Raw genomic sequence first — 19180 nt, 5'->3', positions numbered from 1 at the left:
AACTGAAGGCTAATTTAATAATTACCATTTCACAATTACTTTATTCATTTAGGCATTTCATCTTTCTTCTGTCGTCCTATTATTTTAGCATTTTTAAATTATAGCCTGGAATTATTGAGTAATGATGAAATCATTCATACAATGATAAAAATGGCAAAATATTTTAACATGTACAGAAAGATCCAAAAGGTAGCTTAGATTATAAAGGGATCCAACAGACTCATATGGTAATCATAAGATAGAATGAGCTTTTTTATATATATGAACATTTATAAATTTATAAATAGATATATGAAAATTTATAAATTATATTTATTTATAAATATATAAATACATTTATAAATAGATATGTCAAATTTATAAATTTTCATATATATTGTATATATTTATAAATGTATAAATATAAATATATTTATAAATATATATAATTTATAAATAAAAATTTTATCTTGGTTCTTTGGAAGATCACTAATAAAGAACAAAAGCCATGGAAATATCAATCCTTACAAATATTTAGAATCCCTCTATAAAGAAACTCAAATTAAAATTGAGTGTAGCAGTCCACAATGTTGCGCTGAGAATTATAGAAATCCAAACACTTAACAGAACCTACAAGGCTCTACACAGTCTCATGCCTGACCCCCACCACCTTCCGAGCCTCTTCCGGCATTTCACTGTCTCTGCTCCAGCCACACTGGCCTCTGTTCCACGCTCAGTTTTACCATGGACCACTGCACAAGCAGTTCCCTCTACCTCTGGGGAAGTCTTTGCTGACCCCTAGTTCACATCAGTTTCCTTTTCATGAACCCTTACAAAACTGTTGATTACCCTTTGGAGTACCCATCTACATTTCTAATGATTCATTCACTAATGGCCTTTATTGATTGATTGATGTCTGTGGCCTCCCAGTAGGCCACAAGCCCCATGACAGGAGGGCCTGTTTTCACACCATTGTATCCACAAATGGTAGCATTTACCTTCTCTCCTTCTTGAGACTGCTCTAAAATCACGTAAAGGAATTAAAGTACAAAGAAAGAATCAAAATAACAGGATGTGAGCCCAATGTAGCCTTTAGATGTGCAACGTTGTCTCTTAGTACTTAGAAAAACATTTCACTTGCTGAGTACTGGGGCTCACACCTATAACCCCAGCACCTTCGGAGGCCGAGGCAAGTGGATCACCTGAGGTCAGTTTGAGACCAGCCTGACGGACGTAGTGAAATCCCATCTCCACTAAATACAAAAAATTAGCTGGGCATGGTGACGCATGCCTGTAATCTCAGTTACTTGGGAGGCTGAGGCAGGAGAATTGATTGAACCTGGGAGGCAGAGGTTTCAGCGAGCCGAGATCACACCGTTGCACTCCAGCCTGGGCAAGAGTGAAAACTCCGTCTGAAAAAAAAAAAGGAAAACATTTCACTTTATTTTTACTTAAAAATCAGTAATGTTTATGCCAAGATTTAAATTTCTGGCTTCTGTTGATTTAAAAAAACATATTGGACCCATGTTCCTTTAAACTGTCTAGAGCTAGCAGGAACTATCCCAGTTAAGTAGGATATTTAGCCCCAACTCACTTTTTTTTTTTTATTTTTTTTTTTATTGCATTTTAGGTTTTGGGCCCCAACTCACTTTCTAAATTTGCTTCTCAAATTTGCTCCACACCTTACCTCAGGGATGCAGCTGTTATCTCCAAAGAGCCCCAGAGAGGCCTGGACCTGAAAATTATTGTGCTCTTCAGGGATTATGAGGATATTTTGTTAACTTACTTATTTTTTTGAGATGGAGTTTCACTTTGTTGCCCAGGCTGGAGTGCAACGGTGTAATCTCAGTTCACTGCAACCTCCGCCTCCCAGGTTCAAGCAATTCTCCTGCCTGAGACTCCGGAGTAGCTGGGATTACAGGTGCCTGCCACCACGCCCTGCTTATTTTTTGTATTTTTAGTAGAGACGAGGTTTCACCATGTTGGCCAGCCTGCTCTTGAACTCCTGACCTCAGGTTATCCACCCACCTGGCCTCCCAAAGTGCTGGGATTACAACCTCTGCCTCCCAGGTTCAAGCAATTCTCCTGCCTCAGCCCTCCAAGTAGCTGGGATTACAGGCACCCACCACCACACCCAGCTAATTTTTTGTATTTTCAGTAGAGATGAGGTTTCGCCATGTTGGCCAGGCTGGTCTCAAACTCCTGACCTCAGGTGATCCACCCGCCTCAGTCTCCCAAAGTGCTGGGATTATAGGTGTGAGCCACCACACCCGGCCATGGTAGATATTTTAAATAAATGTTTGTTGAAAGGATAAAGTTGTGACCACAAGCCCCTAAGAGGTAACACCCAGCTGCAATGCCACACATGAACACAAGATGACAGTGTGCTCTCAGAAATCTGCATAAACCCAGCACAGCTGGTGATGCTCTGTAGTAAATAGGATGACTTGTCCCACCCAACTCTAAGAGAGAGCAACACAGCATGTGTCCTAGAGGCTCACAGGGGAAGAAACTAAGAAGGAAGGAAGCTTCAAGGCCAGGGACCCAGCACAGCAGAGATGGGACTGCAGGGAAGGAACTAAACTCACCCCCGTCTTTGGTGTACTTAGCATGATCCACTCCCCCTGCGTGCTGAATTTCAAGGCTATGAAGCCGTGGTCAAGAGACTTGGCTGGGAACAAGCTTTAAGCTTCCCGTGACTCCCTTCTAAATCTAGTGCAGTGCTTCTCAAAGTGAAGTTTCTGCAACAGCATCATCAGCATCACCTGTCAGAATCTACAGAAATGCAGATTCCCAGGCCTCACCCAACCCTGACCCAGCGTCCTGACCCAGACGCTCTGGGGTGGAGCCCAGAAACCTATGTATGACTAGATCCCTAGGTGGTTCTGAAGCAGCTAAATGTGAGAAGCACCGCTCTAAAGTCTCATTTCCCATCTCTTCCCACAGCCACACCCAATGAATCCTAATCCTCCCCAATACACGAAGCTCAACACTCCTGTCTCTAGTTGAGTCTGAAACATCCATTTCTTCCTCTCCTGCTTTGCTCTTATTCTGCTTTTGGGACTCAATTCAAGCCTCCTTTCTTCTGGGACACTGTGTTAGACTCCCCAAGATGATTCAGATGCTGCTCCTCCAGGTTCTGCCTTCTCTCTCTCTTAGCAATTATCAAATGATGCTTTTAGCTGTTGGCTGCTGAATGTCTTACAGGATGTCTGAATGTCTCACAGTGTGAGCTGTCTTCGACATTTTGTTTTAACCCCCAGTGCCTGGCCAACAGAATTTTGCATATTTGTTGAATGAAATAATAAACTACCATCACTTCGTTGGCAGCTTTAGAAGGGTAATAATACTTTTTTTAACCTACAGTAGAATTTTATATCCACACATATCCTAACTTAATTTTATATATATTTTTAACATATATAGAATTAAATATAATGTTAATAGATTGTATATGTAATTATATGCAGATTGTAAGCTCCCTGGAAGCCTGAATTTCAAAACAATGCTCTGCTGCTTTTGACAACTGTAGAAGGGCCAAGGAATTCAACGCTCAATAGCAAGGGCCATTTAACTGGGAGCTTCCTGAGCAGGGATATGTGCAGACCAGTGCGCTCTCAACGTCTGTCTCCAGGTCTCATCCCTGTCTGTCTGACTCAGCTCTCAGTAGGAGAGGGCTCCCAAGCTGCAGGATGAGGACATGTTGACTATGCAGCGTTAAGCTGGACAAATTCCGCTGTCACAGAGCTGGCCTAAGGTGGAGGTTGTACTGGACATTCTGGCAGACATTGCACACAGGCACCTGTTGTGAGGCTCCACCACCAAGTTCTCAGAGTTTTTTGGATAATTCATGATCACAGAATACAAGGTCAATATATAATTTTCAATGCTATTTGTATATACTAGCAACAATTGGAAACTAAAGTCAAATAAGCAATACCATTTACAATAGCATCAAAAATATCAACTGCTAAGAGATAAATCTGGCAAAAGAGATGCAAGGCCTGTGCACTTGAAAACTACAAAACTGCTGAGAGAAATTAAAGAAGTCCTGAAGAAATGGAGAAATTGTGCTCATGGATTGGAAGACTCAATTTTGTTGAGACTGCAAATACTTTGAAGCTTCAATTTCCCCCTGCCTTGCCTCACTCTTTCCTATTTGTCTTTGTATCATCAATGTCTAGCTCTGTGCCAGGCACAAAGTAGTTTGGTGTTCACTGAATACATGAACAAGGAATAAGGTTTCAATTCCTTATACAGAATATATGAATAAATATAGGAAGAGATCTCAACTACCTGGGTGTGCAATAAAAGGCTTCCTTCAAGATGCACTAGGAATTTTATAAGCTGTGATGGGAGCTGGTACAGAAGTCCTGTTATGAGTGAGTAAAACGAATATATCATCTGCTGTAGCTTGGGGGTCAGTTTGTGCAAAACAGCAACTGAAACACATTGGGAATGAGCTCATGTACTGAATTCATGTGCTGAAAGACTTTCTCACATTAGATATATTTAAGTAGGGAGTCATTCAACATTTTAAAATATTCGTTGAACACCTGCTCTGGAATAAGGCTTGTGCTCAACACTGGGATCAAAACTGGTAAAGCCAGGAACCATCCCTGCTTCAGCTATAAAACTGTAGTTGCTAACTTTGGGAACCATCTTTGTGTGAGGTATAAAATCAAATTATGTGTGTCTTTATAATAGCCTGATGAGACTTGTTATTGTTAAACTTCACTAAATGTGAAGAAAAGAAACTAAGAAGAGTCCCATTATAAATGTAGGCCAAAGTGGCCTGCATTTTTAGAGTGTAATTAACAAAAAATTAAAAGTACACACTTACAATGTAGTTTGATAAGTTTTGACAAATATACATTTTGACACCATCATTGAGATACAAAACATTCTCATCATCCCAAAAGACTCCTTTGTCACCCTTCCCAACTTCTAACATCCTAGAGTTTTCTAGTGTTTCTTATAGATGGAATTATATATTATGTACTCAATTCTTATTTGACTCAGCATTAATTTGGTGGTGCCCATCACTAAAATTTATTTTTATTACTGCTGAATTGAGACCTTTAGGGGAGAGAAGACATTAATCAAATAATCAATTATTGAATTACAACAGCATCAAGTTCACCTAAGTACAAGTGAAAATATATTACCTCGTTTGTTAACAATTCAATCAATACTACCTTGGTGTGAAGTGGGGGGCTATAGGGTCATGACCGAGCTTGTAGAAAATAAATGAAAATAAATGTTAGCAAAGAGTGGCTCTAAAGAACGTTCTGTCCTTAAGGTAATTTTTTTAATGTGTCAGATGCTGGTGGGAGGCACTCTTCCTTAGCTCTTTACGCCCATACCTTAAACTCAGCAGAGGAAAGGATCTGTAAGGCGCCCTCTCCTGCCTACTGTCGACAGCAACAGCCTCGCCCTGCACCGCCACCGCCAAGCAGATGGCGGAGTGTGGTCAGCTCGGACGTGGCACCTGCCCTCAGCTGCCCAATCCCCGGCGTCGCGACGGTCACGTGGACAGCCGCTGACCTTTCTGCCCCGCCCTCGTGGCCCGGCTCCTGCGTGGGCCCAGCCCCACCCACCGCCCGTGCAGTCCTGCGAGCCTGGCCTCGGCCACCCAGCTCCTAAGGAGCTCGCGAGGGCCAGGCTGCGCCTGCGTGGGGCGTCTGGTGGGCGGGGCGAGGGCCGCGAAGTGGGGAGGCCGGGTGGGCTGCGAGCCGGGCTGCGCGGAGTAGCGCGGCATCGCAGTGGGCCCCAGCCGGACACCGGGAAGGCGAGCTCTCCTCCTCCACCTCCCAAAGTAAACTTTGCCGCTCACTCCGCGGCGCTCCCGAGTCCTCGCCGCCGCCGTCGGGCCGCCGCAGTCCGCGAAGAGCCGTCCTGCGTCAGGGCCTCATTGCCTGCCCCGGCGCGGGGCCTCGGCGCCATGGACGCCACGGCGCTGGAGCGGGACGCCGTGCAGTTCGCCCGGCTGGCGGTGCAGCGCGACCACGAAGGCCGCTACTCCGAGGCGGTGTTTTACTACAAGGTAGGGGCGGGCCCGCCGCTTCGGTCGGAACCGCAAAGTCGGAGTCCGGCCGGGGCTTGCGGCCGAGGGGCGGGGTCCAGGTGCCGAGGAGAACGGCCCCAGCTTTGCTTTTCCCTCGTCCACCTCCCGACCCTCCTCTTGAGGGGAGCGGCATGCCGGGCTGCGGAGGCCGGCGCTGCGGCCGCGGGGAGGCTGGGTCGCGGCTTGCAGCCACCGCTCTTCCAGTTGCAGTCCTGGCTGGCAAATGCCCACCGAGGAGCTGCTTCGGGGCAGGTGTTAGATATGGGTAGTTAGTAGCCTATTATTGCTGTCATTTGGCTCTGATTTACAGCTAGCAGGAAATGGCCTGTGATATATATCAAAATAATGCATACGCATTAAATAAATTTTAAAAGAATAAAAACCATCTCTTATCCTGGCATTTGATGTACGGTCATGCATCCTTAGCGATGTGGTACTGAGAAATGTGTTCGTAGGTCATTTTGTTGTGCGAACACTGTAGAATGCGCTTACACAAGCCTGAATGGTACAGCCTTCTCCACACCTAGGCTGTGTGCTCCTAGGTTACAAGTCTGCGCAAAATGTTACTGTACTGTATGGTGTGTGCAGTTACACGCAAGTGGTAAATATTTGTGCATAGAAAAGGTACGGTAAGCATGCAGCCTAAAAGATTTTAAAAAATACTACACCTGTGTAGGGCACTTAACCCACGAATGGAGTTTGCAGGACTGGAAGTTGCTCTGAGTTGGTGAGTAGCGGTGAGTGAATGTGAAGTCCTAGGACATTAACTGCTCTGCTCTACTGTAGACTTTGTAAGCACTGTATACTTAGGCTACACCAAATTTTTTTTAATTTTCTTTCTTCGGTAACAACCTTAGCTTACTGTAACCATTTTATAAACTTTTGGATTTTCTTAACTTTTTAACTCTTTCGTAATAACAGCTTAAAACAAACATATTGTACACCTACACAAAAATATTTTACGTGCTTATTTGGTTTTTTTTTTTTAACCTTTTAGTTAAAAACTAAGACACATATTAGCCTAGGCCTGCACCGAGTCAGGATCATCAATATTTCTGTCTTCCACTTCCAATCTTGTCCCAGTGGGAGGTCTTCAGGGGCAGTAACAGGAATGGAGCTGTCATCTCCTGTGCTAACAGTGTCTCCTGAAATATCTCCTGAAGGGCATGCCAGAGACTGTTTTATAGTTAACTTTTTTTTATAATCAATAGGAGTACACTAACAATACATAGTATAGCATAGCAAATACATAAACCAGTAACATAGTTGTATATTAACAAGTATTATGTACTCTACGTAATTGTATGCGGTCGACTTTTACGCCACTGGCAGCTCAGTAGGTTTGTTTACACCAGCATCACCACAAACATGTGAGTAAAGTGTTGTGCTATGACATTATGATGGCTGTGACATGACCAGGCAGTAGGAATTTTTCAGCTCCATTATAATCTTATTTAAGGGACCACTATCGTATATTCAGTCTGTTGTTGCCTGAAATGTGTGGTGTGTGACCGTATATTTTGTGTTTTTTTATGCATATGTGTATATACTTTTTTTTTTTACAAACTGGTTTATGCTGTTTTTAGTAATAATAGCTGCACAGTGGTTCATTATGTGGGTTTACCATAATTTTTTTTTGTTTTTCGAGGATCTTGCACTGTTAACACAGGTTGGAGTGCAGTGGCTTAATAATAGCTCATTGCAGCCTCAAACTGCTAACCTCAAGAAATCCTTGAGTAATTACAATTACTAATTGTAATCCCAATTAGTGAGACTACGGGTGGACACAACCACACCTGGCTAATTTTTTATTTTTTGTAAATGTGGGGTCTCGCTGTGTTGCCTGGCCAGTGTACATAATTAATTTACAAACTCTTGGGCATTAAGTTCATTCTGTTTTTTCACCATCATAAGTAATGATGTAGTTAATATCTTTATAAATAATTCTTATGACTAGTGCAAATTTTTGCTTGAATTTTCTTTTGGATATATTACCAGGGACAGAATTGCTAAATCAAAGGTTATGAGCTACCGCAGTCTACTCTCTTCTCTCCAATTCTGAGGATTTTCAAATACACCCCTCCAGCTCTAGCTAGATTTAGAGGGAGCTGTGTCCTCGTGGTACTGTCATTTTCTTTTAGAAAGAATGTCAGACTTTGATAAAACTGTACAATAGTGGTAATTTTTTCATGAGTGTATGTGCTATCAATAATGTGTGGTTTGTTTCAGATTAATATTTTGTTGCTTTCATTTTATAATTTTTTTTTTTTTGAGATGTAGTTTTGCTCTTGTTGCCCAGGCTGGAGTGCAATGGTGCGATCTGGGCTCGCTGCAACCTTTGCCTCCCGGGTTCAAGCGATTCTCCTGCCTCAGCCTCCCGAGTAGCTGGAATTACAGGCATGCACCACCACACCCAGCTAATTTTGTATTTTTAGTAGAGGTGGGGTTTCTCCATGTTGGTCAAGCTGGTCTTGAACTCCCAACCTCAGGTGATCCACCCGCCTTGGCCTCCCAAAGTGCTGGGATTACAGGCATGAGCCACTGCGCTCGGCCTGTTTTTTTTTTTATTGATATGTAATGTACATAGTTTCAGGATTCATGTAATAATGCATTAATATAATTGGTAAAGATAAATCAGCATACTTGGAATAGCCATCACCTTAACTACTTCACAGCTGAATACTGTGCAGCTATTACTACTAAATATTTATTATTACTTAAATATATTTATCTTTATGCTAGGAACATTTGAATTTAGCTATTTTCAAATAATTGAAATGTACAATCAATTATAAACTATGGTCCCCCTCTGATCTGTCTAACAGTAGGTCTCATTCTATTATAATCTGCTTTATATTTAGAGAGTTTTGGTGCATTTCAGAATCCCTTCTTTTAGACTTTTTTGACCATTTCACAAGGCATTGATCAAGAGAAAAATTGTGTGTTTTGTGAAATAGCTTTGACAATATTAACAGGTTAAAATAGTGCTATATAAAAATAGCTTTTATTAATGCAGAAGAAACTATGAACTGCCTCTTTTTTCCTATAGGCTTACATACATGTCACTTAGGAAGAATTTTTCCTCCTTGAGAAAGTCAAAAAAAGTGGTTGTACTTCTAGAAATTATTTACATAAGCTTCGTCAGTTTAGTATTTAGTGTTTTCTGCAGTTGTTTCTGTAAGCTATTTCTTGTTAGTCACTTTTGAATATAAATGAAATGAGTAAAATACTTTTTTTTTTTTCCCTTTTATAAAACAGCGTCTCATTCTGTCACCCAGGCTGGCAGGCAGTGGTGAGGTCATAGCTCACTGCAGCCTCAAACTCCTGGGCTAAAACAGTCCTCCAGCCTCAGCCTCCTAAGTAGCTGGGACTACAGGTGTACACCACCTGCCTGGCTAATTTTTTTTTTTTTTTCAGAGATGAGGGTCTCACTATGTTGCCCAGTTGGTCTTGAACTCCTGGCCTCAAGCAGTCCTCTTGCCTAAGACTCCTAAGTAAAAAACTGACTTTTTAAAAAAGCAAATAATTATTTGGAAATTAATAATCATATACAAGACACCTGAAGGGGCAATATATATGTATTATATCATTTACATGCATCAAAAACATTCCATTTATTGGATTTAAGTGTACCTATAATGTATTTAGATAATGATGGTATGTAAAATATATTTCATGTTTACATGTAAAGTTATATTTTCCTCCCCTGAAATATCTGAGTTACAGAATCTGAGGAAGTCATATCTTTTCTACTTCACTGCATTTAGGCTGAATTTTTATTGGGGTCAAACTGTACTTACTTCTTTCTTTCTTTTTTTTTCTTTTTGAGACAGCATCTCACTCTGTAGCCCAGGCTAGAGTGCAGTGACGCGATCACAGCTCACTGCAACCTCAACCTCCCAGGGCTCAGGTGATCCTCCCGCCTCAGCCTCCTCAGTAGGTGGGACTAGTTTTTAGAGATAGGGTTTCACCGTGGTGCCCAGGCTGAAAACTGCACTTTTCTTAACTAGTTTTGTTAGGTTCAGTGAAACAACTCCTGCTCAAATAAGTGGATTCAAAAAGTGATGTTCAGTAGATGGCTTCTTTGGAATCGGGCATGATGACCCATGAAGTGTACATGCTTGGGTTACTGCAGAGAAGGTGCTGTTACTTGTAGAAAATTCTCTTTGCTTTTCTGGCTGGTAGCATTGGTAACCTTCCTGGAATAGTGATGAGGAGAATGGAAACACTTCCTTCTAGCCATAGTATAACTGGTTATGGAAGTTATGGAATAACTGGAAGAATCCATATTTTCTTGATTAAAATAAGTTTATACAACTAAAATCTGCTTTAAAATGTGTCATCGTTTATCAGTATTTTCTGTGGAGAAAACTTTTCTTTTTACTGTGAGGTATTTAACCTTTATAATCTCTTTTAAGCTCTTCTTGGTATTTATTTTAGTGGTTATTATTTTAGTTTTTCAAAGGCTCAACTCACATTTTTTTGAGTGTCAGTTACTTGCAATCAGTTCGCATTTTCAAAGTATATAATTTTAAGTCTGATCTATTGCATAAGGAAAAAGGAAAAGAAAACATAAACTACAGCTATTCTAAAGAAGTGTTTATAGGCAGGTCCTCATTCATGAATTCAAAAATTTTCAATGATATATTTAAATTGAGAGAGAGCCTGGATAGCTCAGTTGGTAAAGCATCAGTCTTTTAATCTGAGGTCCAGAGTTCAAGTTCCTGTTTTGGTGTGTCCTGTGGCTTTTAGCACCTAATTCTGACTCCATCTTTGAAAAAGCCATGGGAAAAAAAGTATCATTTGGGCCAGGTATGTTGGCTCATGCCTGTAATCCCAGCACTTGGGAAGGCCAGGGCAGGCGGGTCACTTGAGACCTGGAGTTCAAGACCAGCCTGGCCAACATGGCAGAACCCCATCTCTACTAAAAATACAAAAATTAACCAGGCATGGTGGTGTACACCTGTAGTCCCAGCTACTCGGGAGACTGAGATACAAGAATCACTTGAACCTGGGAGACAGAGATTGCAGTGAGCCAAGATCATGCTGCTTCACTCCTGTCTGGGTGACAGAGTGAGGCTCTGTCTCAAAAAAAAAAAAAGAAAAAAAAATTGAGAACATTGAATACTGAAGAAGACATAATGGAGAACTGTATAACTGCTTTATGAAAAAAATTACTATTAATATTTTAAAGACATTGTTTTGTCATTCATTAAAACCAATATTGAATGAGAATGTGGTAAGGAAAATTCAAGTTGTAATACATCTATTGGATTCCTTTGAATTCTTTTATTTTTAGGAAGCTGCACAAGCCTTAATTTATGCTGAGATGGCAGGATCAAGCCTAGAACATATTCAAGAAAAAATAACTGAGTATCTGGAAAGAGTGCAAGCTCTACATTCAGCAGGTTAGTAAAGGCCTACTAAACTTGTCACTAGCTTTTCTTTTCTCCCATCATGTCTTTTCCCTCTGTGTTTGTTTCTCTTCTTCATTTTTATCTTTGAATCTTGATCCTCACTCTGTTGCTGCTCATTCCATTTTTGCTAATCACCTCTTTAAAAATCATTTGGAAATAAGTGATAGATCTTTGAAGAGGAACCGTAGAGATAATGTAGTTCAGTTTCCTAATTTCCCAGAGTGCAGGATGGTGAATTACCTATGTTCAAACAATTTATCATTGGCAAAGTTAGAATTAGGATTCAGTTAAAGTCTGCTTTTAAAATATCTGTCACGTCTCTTCCTTATGAAATTAAGTGACTGTTTCTCTTCAGTGTTTACAGACTTTAGCAGTAGGTTCATAGTCTCTTCTCTGTCAGTGTCTTCTACTTTCAGACCTTTGCTAAACTCTTAAACCATATCTTGGGAAAGTGACATGTAAGCAGAGACTTGGAACAACTTGTATTTATTTTTGTAAACAGCACGGCAGGTACTATAATAGAAGTGTACATAGTCTTAATGGTCACAGTTTTGTTAGAGGTAACTGATGTTGATATTGTATTTACGAATACATTCATCTCTCTAGGGACTCTTTTAGCCCACTTTTTCTGTTGCTGCATGATAAAGCCACAAGCAGAGGAATCTCTATTCTGATGGACTTTGTGCTACTTTCTACCACTCATTCTGAATAGATATGAGCAATTACAAGACCATCATTAGGATAAAGTAGATTTAATCATTGGATTCCTTGTTATGATAGTTCCCTTAAAAACAAGGTAGTTTGACTGGGCGCAGTGGTTTATGCCTGTAATCCCAGCACTTTGGGATGCTGAGGCGGGTGGATCACTTGAGGTTACGAGTTTGAGACCAGCCTGGCCAGTATGGTGAAACCCTGTCTCTAAAAATAAAAATAAAACAAGGTAGTTTAATACAGTGCCTGGAAAGTGCATGTATTGAAAAGTGTACTGCCTGTGTTATTGGGACCTCACTTGATACAAAGTATTGATTCATGTATTCAGAATACCACATAAAATTCAAAGGAACTTTGTTTTCCTAGCCAAGTAAATGAATTTCTTAAATTTAACTGCCCAATAATCAGGAACTTTGTTTCATAACCAGTGTTTTCAAATAAAATTATCTTCGAAGTAGGGAATGTAGTCTTTCATGTTTACTTCCGTGATCTCCCTGTTTTTTCATAGTTAGTTTTCTTCATTTCAACAACTATTTATTGAATGCATGTTTGGGCTGTATGGTAAGTACAGGGTGATAAGTGACTGTCCCTGCCCTCAGGAGGACCTTCATCAGGTGTGGAGAGTAAACATTGCACTATCATGGAAATCCCTTTCTGAAGCATGCTAGACTAAATGTTAAAGCCAAATGCTCTAGAAAGGAGAGATCATATGGTGATACTGTTCTAGGAGCAGAAACACTGGAACAGTATCACCATATGATCTTTCTTTACCATATGTATACACAGTCAAGCACATTTACACCATAGGCTCTTGATTCCAGTAAGAGTGCTCTTTAAACCCCTAAAATCCATGTAACAATTGGAAAAAATGTATATGAATCATCTATTTTTTTCCTAAGGAATTTTTAAAACTATTTTTACTTTTTGTTAAATACAACTAAGCCTAAAAAATTACATATGATTTTTGGGAAATAAATTCTAAACGTTGATATATATGTGATATTCAGGCATCAGATGAGACAGCCATAATCTCTTGAAGAGTAAAGACTTGCCAGTGAAATAAAATTCAGAAAGGATTTTTAAAGCATAACATACCTTGTTTTACCAAGTTCTGTCTCCTTTTATTAAAGGAATGGAGTATAATCTCTAGAGAATTAAAGGATTTTCTTATTTTCAGCAGAAAAGTCCTTTTTCAAATAAAAATCCTGTTAAGAACCCCTATTTTTAAAACCAGATAGTCTACTGACAGTTAAGAGACTCTTGAGAGAGAGTTGATGTTGGGGTAGAGAAAGGCAACATAATTTAAAATTAACCAGTGTTGGCTGGCATAGTGGCTCATGCTTGTAATCCCAGCACTTTGGGAAGCTGAGGCAGGAGAATCACTTGAGTCTAAGAGTTCAAGATCAGCCTGGGCAACATAGACCTCATCTCTACAAAAAAAAAAAAAAAAAAAAAAAAAAAAAATTAGCTGGGTGTGGTGGTGTGTGCCTGTAGTCCCAGCTCCTCAGAGGCTGAGGCAGGAAGACCGCTTGAGCCCAGGAGGTCAAGTCTGCAGTGAGCCATGATTGCACCACTGCACACTCAGTGTGAGTTACAGAGTTAGACCCTGTCTTTAAAAATGAAAAGGAAAATTAGCCATCGTAGTTACAGAGTTCAAGACTTGGAATTAAAAGATCACTGTTGAGTCTCTACCCTTTGACTTGTAGCTGTGAAGTCTTAGACTAGATCAGTGGTTCTCAGTAGGGAGTGATTTGCCCCCCAGGGGACATTTGCAATTTCTGGAGAAGGTTTTGGTTTTCACACTGCTAGGTGGTAAGGAGTATGCTTCCGGCACTTAGTTGGGTAGAGGCCAGGGTTATTGCTAAAAATTCTGGAGTACACAAAACGGTCTTCCACAACAAAGAATTATCCAGCCCAAGATGTCAGTAATGCCAGGCTGAGAAACACTGGGCTAGATATTTCACTGTGTTTGAACTTTGGTATCTTTTTCATAAATGGGATTAGTACATACTTTAGAGAGGTATTTAAGAAGGCTAAAGTTTTGAAAACATCAGCACAAACTGGGCACAGTGGTGAGTGCCTGTAGTTCCAGCTATTTGAGAGGTTGAGGCAGAAGGATCACTTGAGCCCAGGAGTTTAAGAGTTTAAGGCCAGCCTGGGCAGCCTAGTGAGACCTGTATCTTAAAAAAAATAAATAAATAAAATAATCAGCTCGTACCTCTAAAGAACTAACAAAATCTCAGACTTTTCTTAAATAGCAAGTTTAGCGACATATTATTTCCATACCATAAAATTCACCCTCTTAAAGTGTATAATTCAGTTGTTTTTAGCATATTCTCAGAGTTGTGTAACTATCCCCACTATCTAATTTTAAAATGTTTTCATCGCCCCAAGAGAAACCTGTTACCCATTAGCAGTTACTCCCCATTCTGCCATCCCCCTAGCCACCAGTAATCTTGCTGTTTCTATGGATTTGCCTATTCCAGATTATTCATACAAATGCAATCATCCAATACATGGCCCTTTTGCTGTCTGGCTTCTTTTACTGAGTTTAATGTTTGCAAGATTTATTTACTTCATTCCTTTTTATGGCTGAGTAATATTTCATTGTATTGATACATTGTATTGATACATTGTATTGATACATTGTATTGATACATTGTATTGATTATATTATATTATATTATAAATAATAATGCAGTTATTATAAATAATGCCAGCACTTTGGAAGGGTCAGGCAGACGGATCACTTAAGGCCAGGAGTTTGAGATCAGCCTGTCCAACATAGTGAAACCCTGTCTCTACTAAAAATACAAAAATTAGCCAGGCATGGTGGCACATGCATGTACTCCCAGCTACTTGGGAGGCTGAGGCATGAGAATTCCCTGAAAACCCGGGAGGTGGAGGTTGCCCTGAGTCAAGATCATGCCACTGCACTCCAGCCTGGATGACAAAGTGAGATTCTATCTCTAAAAAAAAAAAATCATGTACAGATTTTTGCATGGACATATGTTTTCTCAATTCTCTTGGAATTCCACCCAGAAATGGAACTGCTGTTGTCATAGGATATAGCTCCATGTTTAACTTTTTGAGGAACTGCCAAATTGTTTTCCAAAGTGGCTACATGATTCTACAATTGGCTACACCATTTTGCAGTTCCACCAGCAGTGTATCTGGGTTGCAAGTCCTTCACATCCCCACCAACACTTGTTACTGTCTTCTTTATTTTAGCCATCCTAGTGGGTATAAAGTATCATCTTATTGTGGTTGTGATTTGCATTTTTTGACGGCTATGTCGAGCATTTTCTTATATGCCATTTGACCTTTTGAATGTCATCTTTGGAGGAATGTCTATTCAGATCCTTTACCCATTTTTTAACTGGGTTGTCTCTATTGTTGTAAGAAATCTTTATATATTCTGGTTACATGTTTCTTATATATAGTTTGTTTATTAAAAACAAATGAAAATATTCAAAGAGCAATGAAAATACATAACTTATTCTAGGCCCAGGGTAAATAGAAAAAGCAGGAACTTGATCATCAGAGCCTAGTATATTACATTACACAGTTTTATCTGTACAGATAAAAGGTTTTAATTGCCTTAAAATAGGTTTCTTAATATTTAGCAATGTCCAAGTTTTCGTTTTGTCTTTTGAGCTAGAGGAGCATATGAGGAGGACTCCTATGTTTTAAGTGAAGAGAATGCTAGTGGAGAGAGAAATTCAGGGAAATAATTTTTTAAATAAGTAGTGTATTTTTTTAATATTCTTTAAAGATCTCTGGTGTCTATTGTGTGATAAACAATTGAAGATTTTTTTTTTCTTAGACCTTAAAATTAAGATTAAAAAGAGAAGGGAGGAAGGCTGGGCACAGTGGCTCACACCTGTAATCCCATTACTTTGGGAGGCCAAAACTGGCAGATTGTTTGAGCTTAGGAGTCTGAGACCAGCCTGGGAAACAGGGCAAAACCCTGTCTGTACCAAAAAAAAAAAAAAAAAAAGAGGGAGAGAGACAGAAAAATTAGTCAGGCATGGTGGTACGCATCTGTAGTCCCAGCTACTCAGGAGGCTGAAGTGGGAGAATCACTGGAGCCCGGGAAGGTAGAGGCTGTAGTGAGCTGTGATCATGCCACAGCACTCTAGCCTGGACAATAGAACATGAGCCTGTCTCAAAAAACAAAAAAGAAGGGAGGAAAGTTGTCCTTTTTTAAGAATTTTTTTTAACTTTGCTAAGTTTTTTAAATGAAGAATTACAGAGTTTTGGTAAAAAATGTCTTAAACGTGTGAAAATAGTGTGTTGTTTTCTGGCTGTGTGAATATTTAAATAATATCCCTTCTGTATGTGCTTTTTTTCCTATACTAGTTCAGTCAAAGAGTGCTGATCCTTTGAAGTCAAAACATCAGTTGGACTTAGAGCGCGCCCATTTCCTTGTTACACAAGCTTTTGACGAAGATGAAAAAGAGAATGTCGAAGACGCTATAGAATTGTACACAGAAGCTGTGGATCTCTGTCTGAAAACAGTATGTATAGCTACAGATTACATTTGATTGAGTTATGCCAAGATATTTCTTCTCTTGCTAGTGAATTTTACATAACACCTTGAATACAAGAATTTTAACAGAATAAAAAAATTATTATAAATGTACCTAAATTACTCCTCAATAAAAGGTGATGAGTAGGAAGTTAATAATGAGTTTTTACATCTTATTAAAATTTTGACAGTATTGAGTGTTAAATTACAAGAACTATTTTTAACCTTTCTATTCTTAGAACTAAGATAAACTTACTATAGAAAGAAATCATTATAACAAATCAATTTAGAATAAACTTCTTTTTTCATTTTATGCACTAAAAAATAAGCTTGTGGTTTGGGCGAGCTTTATTTATTTGCAGTGTAAAATCTGTATGTTGAGTGGCTTTTACTGCTCTCTGCTGAGTCTTCGTTGGAACTCTTAGCGTCAAGGGACATCTAGTGCATAAGAGAGCAGTGTATTTGACAGGAGGATGAAGTAAAGTAGTTGAGACAGTCCCCAGTGTCTTTCAGAGGACTGGCTTTTTGGCAGAGTCTTTTGCTCAGAGAAACCATCTGGCCTGATTTCTGTAGGTGCCTTGAGACTGTAAGTGCTAGTCTTCTGAGGTTCTGCCACTCAGCCTTCCACAGCACTATAGTCAAATGGTTCTGGTTCAGTTAGCACTTGTCCACATTAAGTGTTTTTAAAGTTCACCTCAGTGACAAATTTTCAACACTATTTTAAATGATATTTTTAAGGATGAAAATTAATGTCATCTTTGTTTATTCTCAATTTCAACATGTGTAATATGCATTATAAATTTTTTGCTTAGAAATATGTATCAAGCAAATTGAAAAATAATTATGCTGTAGAATGTTTGTCTCTTTTTCTCTTAAGTCTTATGAAACTGCTGATAAAGCCCTGCAAAATAAACTGAAACAGTTGGCTCGACAGGCATTAGACAGGTGAGTTTGATCACTCAAGTTCTAATCCATGGGTGGCAGTTAGTGTTATTTAAACAGATTAATGTGTTGTAAAGGCTGCACTAACAAACCTCCATCTTTTAACTGATCTAAAACACATCTTTCTACTTAGTGAATTTACTTCCTCTCTCTAGTTCCCTGCTTTAAACTCAAAAAATAACAAATCAATAAATGTTTTTAGTTTAGAACAGAAATTATTGTGATATTTTAAATGGAAGACCTTCTTTCTGTTGTGTAATATCAGATTTTCAAAGAGAGCTTCCAGAGAGCCTACCAGATCTGCTAAAAATAGAAAACGTGAGCATGAACTTGCTTTCAGCACTATACATAAAATTATACAACATGTGTAGCTCTTTCATGTCTTAGCCGAAATGCCAACTTTTCAATGAAACCTGCCCTAACCATTGTTTAAAATTGAATCTCCCCCAGAGGTTGCAACCTGATTATTCTAGTGTTTTTCCCACTGCTCTTATTTTCTAAGGTCTCTGAGATTTACTAGCTTATTATATTTGTTGTTAATATCTGTGTTCCCTCCAACCTTCATCCCCCAAATGTTAGCTTTGTAAGGGCAGAGATTTTTGTCTATTTTGTTTAGTGCTGTAACCAAGTACCTAGCAGAGTGCCTGACATGTAGTATGTGCTCAGTAGATATTTGCTGAAAGAATGAATGAGTTTATATAAGCAACACTCTTGAAAGAGTGTTGTACACACACACACACAAAAGAGTAGAAATTGCTTTTATACCTATAGCATGAATTGTCTCCTTTTGAGGCTCTGACCTGGTAGATAACTGTACCACCACAAGCCCTTCCTTTTTTAGGTGAAGTAAAATAGTCATCCCTCCTTTTCATTGTCATCTACTAACCTTTAGCTTATTTCCTCAGATTCATGAAGATAGGAGCACTTGACACACAGTTGTCTTCTCTGTCTTGACTTCTTTCACTTATCAGAATCATAAGTGACTTTATTACCTGTGTGGCTAACCCATCCAATATTCTTGAGCGCATCCTAAGCAAAGGGTGGGTGGGATAGCCATGGGCTCCTGTCTTTTGAAATTTATGGATCCACTTTTTAGGAAAATGTACATGAAATCTTTTTGCATATAATTTCAGAGTGTTCACAAGAATTCTGAAGCTCATATATGAGCTCAGGTTAAGAACTTCTATTTTTTAGCTTGTTAGTTCTTTGACAGAACAAAGTCAAAATTCTCTTGCATATCATGTGAGGCTGTCTGTGATCCAGCCCCTGCTTTACTCTCTAGTCTCATCTGCTGCCTCTCATTTGCACTTCTCACAGGGGCTACATACATTCTTTTGAAATTACCTGGTCAGGTACGGTGGCTCACACCTGTAATCCCAGCACTTTGGGAGGCCGAGGTGGGCGAATCACCTGAGTTCAGGAGTTCGAGACAAGCCTGGCCAACATGGCAAAATCCCATCTCTACTAAAAATAGAAAAATTAGCTGGGCATGGTGGTGGGTGCCTGTAATCTCAGCTACTCGGAAGGCTGAGG

At 39.6% G+C, this 19180-nt stretch overlaps 2 protein-coding genes across 8 annotated transcripts in view; one reads left to right on the top strand and one right to left on the bottom strand.

The window, feature by feature from the left end:
• Nucleotides 1-5408, bottom strand: part of LOC105727104 (collagen alpha-4(VI) chain-like) — a 165817-nt gene extending 160409 nt beyond the window's left edge. For 4 of the 6 annotated variants that reach the window (XM_064378677.1, XM_064378679.1, XM_021674352.2 and 1 more), the window contains exon 1: nt 978-1103. The gene's annotated coding sequence lies outside the window, so the exon portion shown is untranslated. Of the gene's footprint in view, nt 1-977; nt 1104-1181; nt 1239-1318; nt 1392-5345 lie in introns of those variants that run through there. The other 2 variants (XM_064378676.1, XM_021674357.2) reach the window with 2 other exon arrangements.
• Nucleotides 5409-5680: 272 nt separating this feature from the next.
• Nucleotides 5681-19180, top strand: part of CAPN7 (calpain 7) — a 44534-nt gene continuing 31034 nt past the window's right edge. The window contains exons 1-4 of one of the 2 annotated variants that reach the window (XM_021674393.2): nt 5681-6025; nt 11346-11454; nt 16537-16694; nt 17583-17650. In XM_021674393.2, coding sequence (XP_021530068.2) covers nt 5924-6025; nt 11346-11454; nt 16537-16694; nt 17583-17650 — 437 coding nt within the window. In that variant the 5' untranslated portion in view covers nt 5681-5923. The remainder of the gene's footprint in view (nt 6026-11345; nt 11455-16536; nt 16695-17582; nt 17651-19180) is intronic. The other variant, XM_064378674.1, reaches the window with a different exon arrangement.

The sequence above is a fragment of the Aotus nancymaae genome, unplaced genomic scaffold (genome assembly GCF_030222135.1).
Source record: "Aotus nancymaae isolate 86718 unplaced genomic scaffold, 86718_ANA_hifiasm-v0.15.2.pri h1tg000019l, whole genome shotgun sequence".
Taxonomy (NCBI): Eukaryota; Metazoa; Chordata; class Mammalia; order Primates; family Aotidae; genus Aotus; species Aotus nancymaae.
This window is presented reverse-complemented; position numbering and strand designations above follow the sequence as displayed.